This window comes from Dromiciops gliroides, chromosome 3 (assembly GCF_019393635.1).
Source record: "Dromiciops gliroides isolate mDroGli1 chromosome 3, mDroGli1.pri, whole genome shotgun sequence".
Classification (NCBI taxonomy): domain Eukaryota; kingdom Metazoa; phylum Chordata; class Mammalia; order Microbiotheria; family Microbiotheriidae; genus Dromiciops; species Dromiciops gliroides.
Genome location: NC_057863.1, coordinates 160,400,658 through 160,418,528, shown reverse-complemented (window position 1 = coordinate 160,418,528; position 17,871 = coordinate 160,400,658). Strand labels below are relative to the sequence as shown.

Here is a 17,871-nt window from a genome sequence, read left to right as displayed (position 1 = left end):
TAGTAATAACTGACATTAATATATTGATTTAGGAGAGGTAGCATGGTATAGTGAATAGGGAGCTATTCTTGTAGCCATGAACACCAAAGTTCAGATCCCATTGGTGACTGGCTGTGTGACCAAGACTCGAATTTGTATAGAAGGTGCCAACTGGCATTGGTAGAGGGAGTTTTCCATGCTAATGAAAGCATAGGTGTACCCCTTTTCCCTATTTAGCAAGGGTTCTTAAACATTTTTGTGTCATGGAACCCTCACAGTAAAGGGAAGCCTATGAACTCCTTCTCGGGATAATGGATTTAAAATAATTTAAGGAAATGCTAAATTTCAGTTCATTTCTAGTAAAAATCAAAGTGCTTCTTTTTACCATCCAAATTCATGGACCCCTTGTGAGTCTGTGAACCCCAGTCTAAGAATTCTTGATTTATAATGATTTAGCATGTGCAAAGCACTTCATACTTATTTTCTCATTTGATCTTCACAGCAAACAGATGAAGTAGTTACTAAAAGTATTATTATCCCCATTTAATAGGTGAGGAAACTGAGTCTCGGGGTGTTAACTGACTTCTGGGTTATCTGACCAGTACATGTCAGAGGAAAGCAGGATTTGAACCCAGGTAGCTCTGCTCACTCAAAGCAGAAGAAAAAAAAAAAAGAGGGAAAAGAAGGGAGTGGAATAAGGTAGGGAGAAAAAGGAATATGTGATGGCATAGAAATAGTGTTGTTTCTGATACTTATAAATATTTTCAGGTATGAAATTACAACCAATTAGTGGTTTTTCTAGAATTTAATTACTACATTATAAGTGACTGAATGGCAAGAACCAAATATTCCTCCCTTTCATATATCGCACAGTATCTGGGACACAATAGGAACTCTGTGTTTCCTGAGTGAATGAATGAGTAATCACTACTCAAGTCTCTCCAATCTTGCATATCTATGCCTTTCATTAAATGAACTGTAGTTACAGGGAAAACTTTCTTTTTCTGAATCCTTGAAATATGTTGGGTAGGTTTATTTTGTTTTGTTTCAACCACCTACAATTTACTTTCACCTATATATGACAATTTTCTAATAAAGGAACTTGCTATATAATCATTCTGCTGCTCATTCAAGGATTGGCAGAATTCAGAGCATTAGTTGCCTCTTCATTAATCTTTTGTCTCATCACCTGATGTGTCTTCCTTACGGCTTATAAGATTGTGCATCTTGAGGACAATGGGAAGAAAGGAGGGACGGAAAAATACTTTCATAAGCTAAAGCAATAATAGCAAGCCATTATTTTGCAGCAATGTCTTCTGCAATCAAACTGAATAAAAATTAGCTGCCCTTTAAGCAGGTATTCCCTCTCTTTGTTTGATTCCAGCAAGTAGAAAATCAAATATAAAACATTTTCCACAACTGGCTATCCTGCGTCTACAAAAAACATTAAGTGTGCTCATGGAGTAGGGTCTCCCAGCCAAGGCGTCAACTTTGGGAACTGCTCTCGAGGTGACAGAGAGAAACTCTGACCCTGTTTACCCAAGTGCCCCTGTGTGGGAAGAAGTGCTGTCTTTTAAGCTGCAAAAAGCAGCACTGTGTATTTTTTTTTCCTTATGATGACCACATTTGGAATGTTCTGGGTTTAGATGACAAAAGGCTTTTTATGCTTTGCTTTGTTTATTAAGGGAACGGCGTTACTGACTGTAGATCAGAGAAGATGGGAAGATCTGAAAAGCAGACTGAAGATAGCACAACCTCTTCATCTCCCACCTCGCCCGGGTATCAAAGATGCTCTGATTTCATTCATGTTGGGCACTAGTGTTCATGATTCCCCAGGAGTCTAAGATTTAAATTAAAATAATAATCGTGAGGCCACTAGGAGGTTGTGCATAAGTTAATGTAGAAACAGCCATCTAAGCACAGATCTCTGCATAAGGCTATTAAAACTAGCCGCCCAAAGGTTGTGCTTCAATGCTTTTAGGATAAGCCTTAATGAAAAAAATGAATTTTTAAATAAAATATATTTGTGCTTGCCTTTTAATAATGTGAGGGAAATGTATTAACCTGACAGAAATGTGACTGTCCTCTCAGTACTAAAGGCTTCATGCAGTTGTTGTTTTTAAATATTCAAAGTTAGATTAAAACTGTAGCAGGGGGAAAAAATGTTGAACGTGTCTTGAGATGATCATTATAGAAAATGAAAAACAAGAAAGCAAATGTGACCCAGGACTAAAATGCCCTTGCAAAAAATCCTTGTTTTGCAGATAATGATGGTTTTAGAGCTAAAATGTATGACATTACCCAGCATCCCTTTTTTAAGAGGACTATTGCCGTGCTGGTCCTGGCTCAATCTGTGCTGCTGTCAGTCAAGGTACATTTGTTGGTGTTAGTTTTTTTTTTAAATATATATTTTGCTTCACACTATGCATTTGCAAATTATTTTTTTCATTCATCCATCTAGCTGAGAATGTAGCAAGCTGTCATTCCTGTCTAAACATAAGCTCTGACATATTAAAAATAAAGCTTCACCTAAGAGGGAGGAGAAAAACCATCTTTAGGAATCACATGGCTACATATTGTTTCTTTTTCCTATTTCAGTGGGATGCTGAAGACCCAGTGACTGTTCCTTTAGCAACAATGTCCGTTGTGTTCACCTTCATTTTTGTCCTGGAGGTATGGTAAAGGGCTTAAGACTCCCCAAGTAGTTTCTGTTTCTTTCCGGATATTCACATTCGTAGGGTAGAGGTTATGGAATGTTAGCACTGGAAGGGGCATGTCATCAAACCCCCTCATTTTACAAATGAAGCAGCTGAACTGCTCACAGGAGAACCTCTGTGATTTACTCAAGATCACAAAGATATTAAGGGGCAAAGCTGGGATTTGATTCCAGGTTCTCTGAATCCAAATCCAGCTCTCTTTCCCCTGTACCACACCAGCTCTCCTCATTTTATCATTTTAAGATGGAAGCTTTAAATGAAAGTGGAAGTTTTATCTCATTATTTTGAAAGAATTGTTTTGGAAAAGACATCACTAGAACATCTCCTTTTTAAAAAAAAAATGGTGGTCTCCATTTGTATAATGAATGTTCTCTTTTCCTTTTCCAACTGCCAAGACACCACTGTGGGCTGCTGTGCCTGAGACGTGGCAGCATTAGTGATGTCAGCTCAAGTATTTAGAGCTAGCTACACAATCACTGATTTAGGGTACTCAAAATACAGCAAGGAGAGCTGACTCATGGGTTTGCTCTTGACAGAACCAAGATTACCTTCAAATACAAGTTGGTTGCACAATCACTATTCAGTTCAATTATTTTTTAGGATGCTAGAATGTATATTCCATAAATATGTGGTGCTTGATGTTTCCTATCCCTATGGGTGCTTTACTTGAAGAAGCAAAATCTGCTTCTGCCTAAATTAGTGGGTGGAAAAAGACAGAGTATGGAGGAATGACTCTTGCCATTAAGGTAATATATAATTCATTTAATTTCTGATGGGTTTGTATTTTATAGAAAAAGACATGTCTGGTGAGAAACACTTCTTTTTAATTTGCACGGACTGTTTCCATTTTCAAATTATTTTCATCGTTTGTATTTCCATTTATAGTGGTAGACTCTCCTTGTGCCTGGTAAGTTAAAGTTTTGCTAAGAAAAATTGATCATGTTCTTTTTCTTCATTGTTTACCAGGTTACAATGAAGATTATCGCCATGTCACCTGCTGGCTTCTGGCAAAGCCGAAGGAATCGATACGACCTCTTGGTGACTTCTCTTGGTGTCATTTGGGTGATACTTCACTTTGCTCTCCTTGTAAGACCCCCAGTTGCAATGATATTTTGTAGCTTATTATAATTAAAGCCAGATCAGACCTGCAAATGGAGAAGAGAATAGGTATAAAAGAGGCAAGACACTGGCTAATTCAGAAAGTGCTTCGTTTGTCTATGGAGTACACACACATACACACCCTTCCACTCGACTCCAGTGTCAGTGGCATGGCATGCCATAGAGAATCTATGACACAGAGAACCCCCACATCTACAAACAAGAACTGACTCTATTAAGAAAATGCTATGTTGGTGATATGTATTATGCTGCCTTCCTATAGAAGTAGAGCTCTCTCAGGGTGAGCTGTCAGAGCCCCTAGGCACCAGCAGCTTTTCTCTGAACCCAATCCTCACTGTTGTTGCCGTGTGGAGGGAGAAGGATCCAGCACATTTGCTTAGTGCTTCAATGGATTAAGAAGAACAATCTGTCTTTTTTCCTTCCAATGCAGGCCCTAGAAAAAAGTGATGTCTCACATTCAAGGTCCAACCATAGGCAGCACAGTTTCCAGGCACATAGTAGGCACTTAATAAGTAGCAGCTAACTGACAGCGCCCCCGCCTACTCCCCCACCCCGTACCCAGAGGACTGTGCATCAGAATTCTTAAAACCAAGAAACTCAATCTGCTATGATAATTTTCTTATCTTCTTCACTCAGAAATCACCCTCACTTATCAACATACATTTTAGAACTGATTATCTCAAAAGAGGTACTAAACCCCTTCTAGCCCACAAACAAACACATAAAACATATTCATAGACACAGACATGTTTCTGCTTAAGGACTTTACCAAGTGGGAGTGGTGCCATGGTATGGTGAAAGGAGTACTGGATTTGGATTCTAAGAGCCAAGCTTCAAATCCCAGCTCTGTGTGACTTTGGACCATTCACTTTACATCTACAATTCTCAGTTTCCTCACTGGTAAAATAAGGAGGACTGGCTAGAATGCCGCTGAGGTACCTTACAGTTCTGAGTTGATGTTCCTGCAATCTCATATCTCTCTGAGTCTGTGATATGTTGATAAATAGAATGCTTCTTAAGTTTCTCTGTGATATTTGGTTAAGCTGACCCAACATAGCACAAACATCCTTTGACAGCCATTATTTTTTTATCAGAGTGGTTATTATAGCTCTATCTAATCAGGTATTCTAATAAGACAATTGTTTAATTCATTTTAAAGTTAGTGGGGTCACTTTTGATAAACAAATAATGATTCATTTGATTGACTGTGTCCTTAAAGGGTCATCATCACTGAAAGGGCATATCATACCCAAATCATCCCAGATTAAGGAGCATCTGTCTTCTCTTTAAAGATTTGCAGAGAAGGAGAGGCCTTGATCTTCTTGGGTAATTCATTCTAATGCTGAGCTGCCCTCCTTGTCAGGAATGTTGCTCTTATTGGATTTGGCATCAGCAGACCTGAGTTCAAATCTTACTGTTTTATATACTACTTGTGTGACCTTGAACAAATCATGTAATTTCTCTAGCCTTCAGTGTTCTAATCTATAAAAGGAGATGATGAAATTAAATGAACTCTAAAGTTTCTCTTAGCTCTAAATCCCATGATCTCTCATAATTCATCACAAGATCCTCTACCCTTAGGATCAATAGAAATGAAATCCGTGTGTTTATCATCTCTGCTATTCATCTGTGAATTCCATGAAGTCAGGGACTGCATCTTATCACAACTCTGAATCTCTCCCCAGTGCCTAGCACAGTGCTTTGCACACAGGAAGCACTCAATGATTGTTAAATGCTTATTTCATATAATAACTCTTCAATATAGAAGCCACCTAAGCAAAACAGAGTCCCAAGTCTCATTTATTATTTTCATTTTATGTATAATATTTATTCATGAGATGTGACAGTGACCTTTTCAGCATCTTCTTAGACAAATTTCCTATATAAATTTCCACATTTTATTAAGGTAATTTTTCAGTAGACTTCTCAGATGGCTTCAAATGAGAAATGGAACTGGAACTGGAACAAAATCTCTTGTGCAAATTATAAGTCTCTCTTTTATTTAAATTCCAGAATGCATATACATATATGATGGGGGCCTGTGTGATTGTCTTCAGGTTTTTCTCCATTTGTGGAAAACATGTAAGTATCTCATAGATAGTGTTTCTGAAAGTTAATTGTATTGTAAAGAGAGAATACTATAATAATAAGTTGGCATGAGCTTCCTAAGGAGGACTTCATATTTAAGTAGAAGTCTGTCTGGGTTATTAACAAGAAGTTATTCAAAATCATAAGCCTAAGAACTCATCAATAACAGTATCCATCTTAGCCCAACCAACTACTTGCACTTGGATGGGATCATAGGTTTCAATGGTATAGAATTTTTGTGATACTCATTCAGCAAAACAAATAAATCATCAATCAAAGATCAGCATCATCCACAAAAAGTATTATTCATTTTCCTTTCTGTTATAAACTTCGTTTTTAATGGGAATCTTCATTTGTGAAAAAAATCTGAGTATGTTTATTATAGATCAAAACCATGTCCCCTCAGCCTAATGATATTGGGAATAGTAAAGGCAATAAAACAACCAAGACTCAAAAGTAGAACTTTAGATAGGTGTAGCTATGGGTACTTATAATTGTGGAGACCAAAAAGAATATCATGTACTTGAGAAACAGCATATTACAGTGAAAGACTGTTGTCCCTGGTTTCAAATATGACTCTGACACTACCTTTGTAACTTTAAGAAAGTCACCACTCAGGTTCTTCACCTCTAAAATGAAGGTAATAGAATGGTCCCTTCCAGCTCTATTGTCTTATGAAAAATGATTCTAGAATATCTTGCAGAATGTAAAGTAAACGGTAGATGTATGTTTGTTTCCTTTACCATTGCTATGCTTTTTCCAGAAAGGACAATCTGACACAAAATAATGTCTATGAGCCCCAAAGTATAGCACATTATAAAATGAGCAAACTTTCATGTTTTACGGCTATTATGTAATAGTTCTAGTAATATCCCCGCCCCCCAAAAAAACTTACCAACATTTATTGCTACTGAAAAGAATCAAAATGGTGCCTTGTTCCTCTAAGAGAAATTTTGCACAGTTCTTTTTACTGTGCTTGTTTGGCCAGGTTAAAAGGACCAAAAATTGTCTGAAGATCTAGCATCCAGAAAAAAAAAGTACTAGCAAGTCAAGTGAAATAAAAGGTTAGAGCTGGAGAAGTCTCATTGCCTATTTGTCATACTTGGTCTCCACTAATAAGGTTTTGAAATAGATAAGGTGGAAAATATAAATACAAACTCCATGTAAACCATCTAAGGGATTGGGATCTCTGTTACCTTAACATCATCATGTCATTGTCAAGGATGCACAGATAACACCATCGCAAATGCTCTTTGAGAATAGATATTGTTTTATCTTTGTATTTGTAATCAAACACTTAGCACAGTGTTGAAGGTACTCAATAAAGGTTTGTCAATCATCACCTAATACTATTGACACCATATCCTCTACACCAAAACATCTTATCAGCCCTTCAAGAACTAGCACTGATCCAAGCAAAGCATTCTTTGGTTGCTATTCACATATAGAAACCTTGAGGGTCGGTTTTATGCTGATCAGCTTAAATAAAGTACCCTACCTTCCCTACCTTTTCCACATGATTGAGTTATGTTCTTCTTCCTGTTTATAGGTAACACTGAAGATGCTCCTTTTGACAGTGGTTGTCAGCATGTACAAAAGTTTCTTTATCATCGTGGGGATGTTTTTATTGCTGCTGTGTTATGCCTTTGCTGGAGTTGTTTTGTTTGGTACAGTGAAATATGGGGAGAACATTAACAGGTTGGCACATCCTGTATCTATTTCCTTTTTTAATGACGTAGAGAGACCATCCCCATTTTTATACACCTCAGCATGTGACTGGTGCTTGTGTGGTTGGTCATTTGTTTGTTTTGGTCTTTATCGGATAGAGACTAAGAAGGAGGATGAGAAACCAAAAGCAATTAAAACTTCCAGAATTAGGCACATCATTTTACATAAAAGCCTTGTGACTTTTTTTCCACTGAAAACAGCCCATAAAAGCCCAAGCTTTGCATATGCACTGTGTTGAGTCTATATTTCAGTGCAGTAAAATAAAACTTTAGACATAATTTTGAATTTTGTCTAGACAATAATCTCTAAGTTTATAAAGATAAAGGAGATGTGATTATTGTTTTTGTTTTACCAACTTGCATCTTGCTCGGGAAATTAAGTTCAATATAAGTGATTGTGTTTTGCTATACTGAGCCTGCCTCCACAGATTTTCTTTCATCTGTTCCCTTCTTCCCACTCATTATCTCTCATTGAGATTACTGTAATAGACTCCAAATTGGTCTCTTTGACTAAAATCTTCTTCTCTCCAGCCTATCATTCACACAACCACTAAAGCATTTTTTTCTAAAACATAAGCCTTCCCATGGCACGGCACTGCTGAGGAGCCTTCAATAACTCCCTATTGCCTCTAGGATAAATAGGGGGGAAACAATCTTTTCCATGCTTGGAAGCCTCTACAGAATCTAGGTCCAGTTTTCCTTTCCAAATATTTCCTATTATACCTTCTCAGATACCTTATAATCTCACCAAAACTCAACATATCCCCATTGGAAATTATATTCATGAAATCCATTCTCCAGTCTAGAAATGCATTACCAAAATCTTTACCTTCTTTCAAGGGCAAATTCCACTGCTACCTCCTCCATGAAGTCTTCCCTGATTTCCCTTTCCTCAACTCCCAGCTGCAAATGGTATTTATGTCCTGAAGTTTCTTAGAGATCTTTAGATAGGATTTTCTTTTTCTCCTACCATTTCCCATTCTGTGTTATCCTTATCCATAATATATCTTGTGGGTTTTTTCTTCTTTTTCTACCTAGAACCTAGGACATACTATACATTTGTAAATAATTATTGACTAGAATGACAGAAACCACAAGATTGTGGCATATTTTAAAAATTTGACTCAAATATTGTATATTCAGTCCCTACTACATGCAAAGTATAAAGTGCCAGACCTGAGTTTAAATATGACTTGAGACATTTACCTCTCACAAACCTATTTGCCAAAATTTCTTCATCTATAAAATGGAGATATTAATAACATCTTCCTCCCAGGTTTATTGGGAGAATCAAATAAGTTAATATTTGTCAAGCACTTAGCACAGTGCCTGGCGCAGAATAAGCCTTATATAAATGTTATTTAATAATGGTAATAATAATTACTATCATACTACTAAATGATAAAATTGATGCATAAAAGAGAAAGACTTCATAAAATTCCATCATTAGGTAAGATGAGAGAAGTATCATCAGTGCATCCTTGATGTGACTGATATGGATATTTCTTCCCCTTTATAGTTTCTAACCTATTCTTGCCTCCTTAGTCTGTAAAATTCTTGCCTGTACCTTTCCAGTGATCTTCCATGGGGACATTCCTCAACATAATAGAAGCCTTCTAAGTCTCCCTACTGTAGCACTCAATCTTTCTTTCTGTCATCCTTTGCTCTTGCTACATGGCCAGACTACCTTCTTTTACAATCATGTATGTCTGGGGGCAGCTAGTGAGTGGATAAAGCACTGGCCCTGGATTCAGGAGTACCTGAGTTAAAATCTGGCCTCAGACACTGGACACTTACTAGCTGTGTGACCCTGGGCAAGTCACTTAACCCTCATTGCCCTGCAAAAAAAAAAAAACAAACAATCATGTATGTCCTAGAGGGCAGTAGAGGGCAGCTGGGTGCCACAGTAGGGTGCCAGGCCTGAAGTCAGGAATACTCATCTTCCTGAGTTCAAATCTGGCCTCAGACGCTTACTAGTTGTGTGAGCCTGAATGAGTTATTTAACCCTGTTTACCTCAGTTTCCTCCTCTGTAAAATGAGCTGAAAAAAGAAATGGCAAAGCATACAAAGTTACTGATCTTTGCCGAGATTTTACTAGAACTTCTTCTAGACCAGGGGTTTTTAATATTCTTTCGTGTGTGTGTGTGTGTGTGTGTGTGTGTGTGTGTGTGTGTGTGTGTGTGTGAGAGAGTGATGGACTTCTTTGTGTTGCCTGTGGGCTCCTTCTCAGAGTAATGTTGGTGGTGGTGGTGGTATTGTTTTTGAGGGGAAGAGGGGGAATTATCATTAGTGAAAGAAATTCTAAATTTTAAGTAATGATTAGTGAAAATGAAAATGAAATTTTTTCACCTGAGTTCAAAGACCCCCTGAAATCTGGGGGATTGGGGAACTTAAGGAGTGGGATTGGGGAAAAAAAGAAGTGGGATTGGGATCTAAAGGAGAATCAAAATAAGGATTCAACAGCAAGAAGGCCAGCTAATGATAGCATGAATTTCCAGTTTGGAAACTTTCTACAGAAAAGTCTGGCATCCCAAACCTAGGAGTAGAGGAATCGGTAGCCTTTAAGTTCAATCTTTCTGTAAGCACAGCAGTAAATATCGTTCCATGAAATGGACTGATTATTAAGATAACCCTACATAATTGTCAGTTCATTTGTGTTGCTGCATGTCATCATACTACATGCAGAAATGGCCCTTCATTATAGTAAGGAAGAAATATGAAGACAACTTTGGTATACTGACAAGACTGATGGCTCTAGAATCAAAGGGACCTGAGTTCAAATCCCACCCTAACCATTACCACTTGTATGACCTTGAACAAGTCACAATTTAACCTTCATGGGCCCCATCTGCAAAAGGTTTTGATACAGATGACCTCAGAGGCTCCTTCCAGTTTTAGTTTTTGGTCTTAGGAACCTGTGCCCAGTTAAAACCTGCCAGAATTTCTCCATGACCAATTATACACCTGAAATTTTTCTGTTTCTCTTTAAAATAAAATAGGCACGCAAATTTTTCCTCAGCTGGAAAGGCCATTACTGTGCTCTTCCGAATCGTCACAGGGGAAGATTGGAACAAGATTATGCACGACTGTATGGTAAATATGACCTAATAACAGAGACTGCTTTAATTTGAATCAGTATGGATCCAATCAGCAATCTAGTATTTCGTGGTAGCATTATTTCTTTGGATATAGAATAAAACTGGGCTTGCTATCTTTTCCTTTAAAATTAGAGTTGCCAACTTGTACCTCTCATCACATATACTTTTCTCCGTTCTAAAATTGGCTCTATTGTTTAAGGCAGAGAAACAAAAGCCCCCTTACTTCTTTGTTCACACAGGGTTTGTATGAATGGCTGCTTAATCAACTGGGATGGGGATCAGATTTCTTCAGTACAAACTTTTAATCCCATTTAATGCACTTGACACTCTTCAGTATGAAAGACATAAATGCAAAAAATATAATTTTATTATTAATAAAATGGATGAGGTGGCCAGTGTGTGATCATATTTAAAGATGGATGTGACATTTATTATGTCTTATTTGTTCAAGAATTCTTTTTTTTACTAAATATAGTCAATTAATTAAATATTTTGTACTTTCTTTCTTCCCCTCCCCCAAAAAAGGTTCAGCCTCCATTTTGCACACCAGATGATTTCAAATACTGGGCAACAGACTGTGGAAATTATGCTGGTGCACTTATGTATTTCTGTTCATTTTATGTCATCATTGCCTACATCATGCTAAATCTGCTTGTTGGTAAGTGATATTCTTTTAATATAAAATAATTTACCTCTTTAAACCTAGGAACTTAGATAAGTATACATAATTTTCAAGTAATTATTTGGGATTGCTTGGGGTGGATATTTCTCAGTGTTAATTATAGTGTTGATTCTTAATCCAAAAGCTGAAAAGTGATTTCATAGGCATGTAAATGAAAACTGATTGCAAATTCTAGACCTGCACTATTCAATATAAACTTTAATTTTAACACAGTTGCTCAGGTACCAAACATTATAGTTTGTGCGGCTTGGGGTTAATGTTCTTAAATAAACATTCATGAAGGGCTACCTTTGCATAGCCAAAATAAAACTTTAGCTTTGATGCAATTAATTTTAGTCACCTAGCTTTGAGACCACCCAGAACATAACTTGGCCTTTACAAATCATACTGGCACCCCCAAGTAAGAGAAGAAGCCAGTTGGCAGGAATTTGTGTACACAGAATCCATGTTTATTCTTGTGACCCTCATGTTTTGGAAAGACAGGAGCTTACATAAATAGCCTGGTTCAAAATTAAGACATGCCAACTTGGAGACCAGAGTAAGACCACTTTGGAAATTTGGCCTATATTATTGGTGACAAAATCCATTATGTTTAATGTGCTTTACTTTTCTGAAAGACATGGAAAATTAGATGAAATGTTTAATTGTATGATGTGTTTTTCTTTTTCCTTTCAGCTATAATTGTGGAAAATTTCTCTTTGTTTTATTCCACTGAGGAAGACCAGCTTTTAAGTTACAATGATCTTCGTCACTTTCAAATCATATGGAATATGGTGGATGACAAAAGAGAGGTAGGAAATTTGATGATGCTATTCTGTACTATAAATTCTTTCACATTTCACCCCAAAAAAAAACACTTATTGTGATGTCTCAACCATTCTGCTTTCCTTACTGTTAGTAATTGAAATGCACAATATCTTGATTGGCTCAGTAGGGAATCTCTGACATTTCAAATCAAGAATTCATCAAGATCTGCTTTTTTTTGTGGGTATGAGAATAGCCCAGGAAATGAGACCTCACCTATAAAGAATCTAGTGAAATATCTTTGTTATATTATCAAAAACCCTCACCAGAGCTTGAGCTAAAAGAAAAGAAAAAAACACAAATAGGATGTTTCTCTTCCATCTCCCATCATATTCCAAACTTTGGAAAGAGAAAAAAGAAAAGAGGAAAATGGAAGGAAAAAAAGACAGGAAACCAAAGGAACTTAAGATAAAGTATCTCAAAAGCACTCTTTTTCAATCCTGGTAGTACCTTCATTCCTCAAACAGGTAACCAGCTCCTTCATGATATAATTTCTTTGTCTAATCTCCTACTACCAAACTGACCAGTTTTTGATCCTGCTCTTCTTACCTAGCTAACAGTGAAAAGATGCTTAATCCCAGTGCTTTCTGCTTCAATGAAAGTATATACTTTTTGGCCAAATGAATCATAATTGATAAATTTCATACCTACCTTGATTTATTAAAAGGTCAGAGAGTTGTAAAGTAATCATTCTGTAAACACAACGAGCCATGAAATAATAATAATACATAAATTTTTCTAAATATTTTCTTTGATGTCATCAGACCAAATACACACTTTTCAATCTATATGGAATAAAACCTTTCAAAATACAGAGACTGAGGAAAAGAAATCAAAACCATGTGGAAACATATTGAGGTACATTTGTCTAAGGAAAATGAGCTATTATCTCACTTTTATTTAATTACAAAAAGCAGCTATGTTATATACTTATGTACAGATTAAACATAAAAGAATAATAACAGGATAACATGTCCCAATAATATTTCTATCTAAATTCCATTGAAAACTATAAGAACAGGTTAATTACTCAGATTTATATCAGCTTTAAACATTAATTGCACAGAGAAAGCAAATGAGCATTTATTATGTTCTTAATATGTTCCAAGCACCATAAATACACATAAAAGGTTGCTACACAGTCCCTGCCCTCAAAGAACTTACATTATAGTGAGAAAAGACAACCTAAAAAAGAATTGGAAGAGAGGGAAAATACACACGATAACATGGCTGGAGATGTCTAAGAAATACTATGGAAGCAAAGACTCGACAAAATAGTGCCAAAACTGACCTATCAAAGTCCATGGTGATTTGAGGGATGGAGCATAATTTTCCAATAGGGAGGGAGTGAAGATGATGACTCAAATGAAGATGTCCAGGAAGTGCCAATTTTTTTTTCTTCTCAACAAACATGATAAAATTAATACAAATAGTCTTGTCCCTATTTTAGAAATTAGAAAATCAAGGTCTTGACAGTATAACTTGAATACAGTCATACAGCTAGCAGGTGGCACTCCAGCTGTGTGGTTCTTTCCCATAGACCCTGCTTTAATTTATTGAAGAAGAAAACTTATAATTAATATTTACAAGTTCTGATTGTCAGGAATGACTGAAAAGAAAGTCATTCTTTTCAGTTGCATATGTGTGTGTGTGTGTGTTTGTAATCATACCCAGGACCAGACTTAGCAATGAACCACTCAAAGAGTACTAAAGAGAAATTGGAAGAGAATGAAACCAGTAGGAAGGTGATTGGCTAACAGCATAAGCCTGACCTACACAGTGTAGAGAGGAGTGGGGATCCCCTTCCTTGATTTGGGAATTCATGTTGTTCAATCCTGAAGAATAATGAGAGAAACATCCAACAGAATCTGACATCTCATGCTTACCTTAGAATATATGATAAGTATAAGTGTAATCTTTAGTAAAGCAGTGGAGCATGATACTGTAATTGCCTATAGCAATTATGGTATCTTTGGAGAAATAGTTTCTATTTTATACTCAGAACAGAAACCTGTGTGAATTGTTATTTTGGGGGGCGGGGGGGGGTGAGGCAATTGGCATTAAGTGACTTGCCCAGGGTCACACAGCTAGTAAGTGTTAAGTGTCTGAGACTGGATTTGAACTCAGGTCCTCCTGACTCCAGGGCCAGTGCTCTATCCACTGCGCCAACTAGTTTCCTTGAATTGCTATTTTCTAATGATGACTTACTGCACCATGTTATATTTCAGGGGGTAATTCCAACTTTCCGTGTGAAGTTTCTGCTGAGGCTGCTCCGAGGGAGGCTTGAGGTGGATCTTGACAAAGACAAACTTTTGTTCAAGCACATGTGTTATGAGATGGAGAGGCTGCATAATGGTGGTGATGTCACCTTCCATGACGTGCTAAGGTAACAAGTCAGATTTTCATTACAAGAGTATTAATCATCCTCTGAACTAAATCCTCAAAACCTTATTGTGGATTTAGATCCATTTTATTTAATTTTTTATTTATTTTGTGGGGCAATGGGGGTTAAGTGACTTGCCCAGGGTCACACAGCTAATAAGTGTTAAGTGTCTGAGGCCGGATTTGAACTCAGGTACTCCTGACTCCAGGGCCAGTGCTCTATCCACTGTGCCACCTAGCTGCCCCTAGATCCATTTTAAATATAGGATCATAAAGCTAGAATGTGTTTCAGGGATCACCTGATTCAACCCTCATTTTATTTTTTTAATTAGCAAAAAATTATTCTCTCTCCCCCCTCCTCTCCCTCTCTAACAAGTAATTATGTTAATAACAACTTATACTATCATAGTTATGAATTGGGCCATATTCCCCAGGGAGTAATTGGGCATTTGCTTAATGGCCCATAGGATAACCTGTACTCTTTATTATAGTCTAATGATGACGTACAAGTTGCTGAGCAATACTGGAAGAGTGAGCCAACACCCTGGGGAAACTGATTAATGGCCTGATGGTACTGTAAAAATTTGCCCAGCTTGCTTTGAGAAGATAGGCCAATTCTGGTTATAACACATGTAGGAAATTTTTATCAGGAGATCCACACTTAAAAAGGTGAATGTAAAAATAGTTAAGACTGTGAATGCAACAATATAATTATCATCAAAACATCCAACAATATCACTTCTAGATAACTCTAATTGTCAAAAGGTTCTCCTTATGTCAAGCCAAAACTGTGTGTCTGTAACTTTTTATCATTGCTTAGTTCTTTTCATAGATCCAGAAGTCTAATCTTTCTTCCATGTGACAATCTTTCAAATGGATAGTCAGTTACTATGAGTCCCTTTCAGTTATCTTTTTCTAGATTAAATATTTCCAGTTCCTTCTTAGCACCCTCGATGGCTTTCTCTGCATATATTCCACTCACTGGCCTTTCTAGAATAGAGCAACTAGACCCATGCATAGTATTCCAGATGAGGTCTGGCCAAGGAAGGATACATCAGATCTATAATCCCCTTCATTCCTTTTTTTTTGTGAGGCAATTGGGGTTAAGTGACTTGCCCAGGGTCACACAGCTAGTAAGTTTCAAGTGTCTGAGGCCGGATTTGAACTCAGGTTCTCCTGAATCCAGGGCCGGTGCTTTATCCACTGTGCCACCTAGCCGCCCCTAATCCCCTTCATTCTAAACAAGGAAAAGCCTAAGATTGTCATTGTTCTCTGCATTGTCACACTGCTGATTCATATTAAACTTGTAGTTCACTAAATCTTTCTTCCCATGAAATCTGTAGCCACTTGTTCCCGATTCAGTGCACAGTAGATTGCTGAACATAAATGTAAGACTTTATATTTATCCCTGTTACATTTTATCTTGTTGGACACATCTCATTATTGCAATGATATCACCTCTTTGTGGTACTAATTCTGTCATTCAGTATATATTAGATACCTTCTACCTTTATCAGGCCAGCTAGATAGCACAGGGGGTAGAGTTCTGGGGCTTTGAGTCAGGAAGATGAGTCTTCCTGAGTTCAAATGTGACTTCAAGGGGGCAGCTAGGTGGTGCAGTGGATAAAGCACCGGCCCTGGATTCAGGAGGACCTGAGTTCAAATCCGGCCTCAGACACTTAACACTTACTAGCTGTGTGACCTTGGGCAAGTCACTTAACCCCAATTGCCTCACTAAAAAAATTAAAAAAAATAAAAATGTGACTTCAAACACTTACTAGCTGTGTGACCTTGGGTAAACCACTTAACCCTGTTTGCCTTAATTTTCTCATCTGTAAAATGAGCTGGAAAAGGATATACTGGGAAATCATTCCAGTATCTTTGCCAAGAAAACCCCAAAGGAGGTCACAAAGAGTTGAACATGACTGAACCACAACAATAAATCTTCATGTCATCAACAAATTTTATAAGTTTTCAGAGACTTTGAGGATTCTATTTGAAACTGATCAGTTTAACATTGGCTCCAGACATTCACAGAATTCTGAAATCACCTTACTGTATCCCATGTCTCTTCATTTTTTTTCACATATATATCATGAGAGAGAGCTCCAAAAGACTTTCTGAAAATATTGTTTAACTTATCTACAGAATTCTCTTAATCTATTATTGTAGTATTTTCAAACATGGAAATAGGATAAAGCTAGCATGACCTGTATTTGTATTCAGGCTAGCTTAGAATAAACACTACTACCCTTTGGAAATGCCCACAAATCATTTATTATATAATGTTTTCAGTAATCTATCTAACCCTACAGGAACGTAGGAGGGGAAGAAGAGGATAAGGAGGGAAGGGAATAGGATGGAGGGAAATAGTTATGATGATTGATTATAATGGCAAAACGCATGGTACCTACTTTGCTGGGCTATTGTGAAGAAAATTCTTTGTCAAGTTTAAGGTACTATATAAAAGTTATGATGAACAGGATGCTATCAGAAAAACCTGGAAAGACCTACATGAACTGAAGCAGAGTTAAATGTACTGTATACAAAATAACTACAATAGTGTCAGGTGATCTGCTGTGAAGGATGTGGTTATTTTCAGCAATGCAATGATGCAGTATAACTCTGAAGGAGTTATGAAAATTGCAATCCATCTACAGAGAAAGAACTGATAGTATCTGAAGACAGATTGAAGCACAATTTTTTTGACAGTACGTTAATCTGAAGTTTTGTTTTTATCTGTTTTCTCTCACAACCCAGCTAATTTGGAGATGTTTTCCATGACTACTCATGCATAACTTATATTGAATTGCTTGAGTTCTTGGGGTGGGGGTGGTAAGGGAGGGAGAAGAGAAGTTGGAACACAAAGTTTTAAAAAATTGATGTCAAAATTTCTTTTTACATGTAATTTGGAAAATAAAATTCTAAACAGAAAAAAATATAATGTTTTCTAAAATTTAGCAAGGAGTCAATATTGAATTCAACACATCTTCCCATTTTTGAAAACTTTGGAAATGTGTGTGTATTTCTAATCTTGAGGCACCCTCTCACATTCTCAAAGAATTTCATAAGGGTCTTCTGAGATCTAATCCCCCCTCACTTTTTTTTAGAAATAATTTAACTAAAATACAGAGAAAAAAGTGACTTGACCACTTCAAGTCACATGGTCAGTTGCTGATAGAACTGGAACTAGACCAGTCTAGTTCACTTCTCATTAATATACCATGATATCTTCTGGGATCTTTTGCCATATATTAATGTCATTCTTTTCTCCA

At 36.9% G+C, this 17,871-nt stretch overlaps 1 protein-coding gene across 1 annotated transcript in view; it reads left to right on the top strand.

The window, feature by feature from the left end:
• Window positions 1-17,871, top strand: part of NALCN (sodium leak channel, non-selective) — a 582,828-nt gene that overhangs the window by 554,688 nt on the left and 10,269 nt on the right. Inside the window, 10 exon segments of the mRNA XM_043993194.1 lie at window positions 1,665-1,758; window positions 2,244-2,350; window positions 2,578-2,652; window positions 3,663-3,782; window positions 5,829-5,897; window positions 7,453-7,601; window positions 10,630-10,723; window positions 11,254-11,386; window positions 12,086-12,201; window positions 14,443-14,600. Of these exon segments, the coding sequence (XP_043849129.1) occupies window positions 1,665-1,758; window positions 2,244-2,350; window positions 2,578-2,652; window positions 3,663-3,782; window positions 5,829-5,897; window positions 7,453-7,601; window positions 10,630-10,723; window positions 11,254-11,386; window positions 12,086-12,201; window positions 14,443-14,600 (1,115 nt within the window).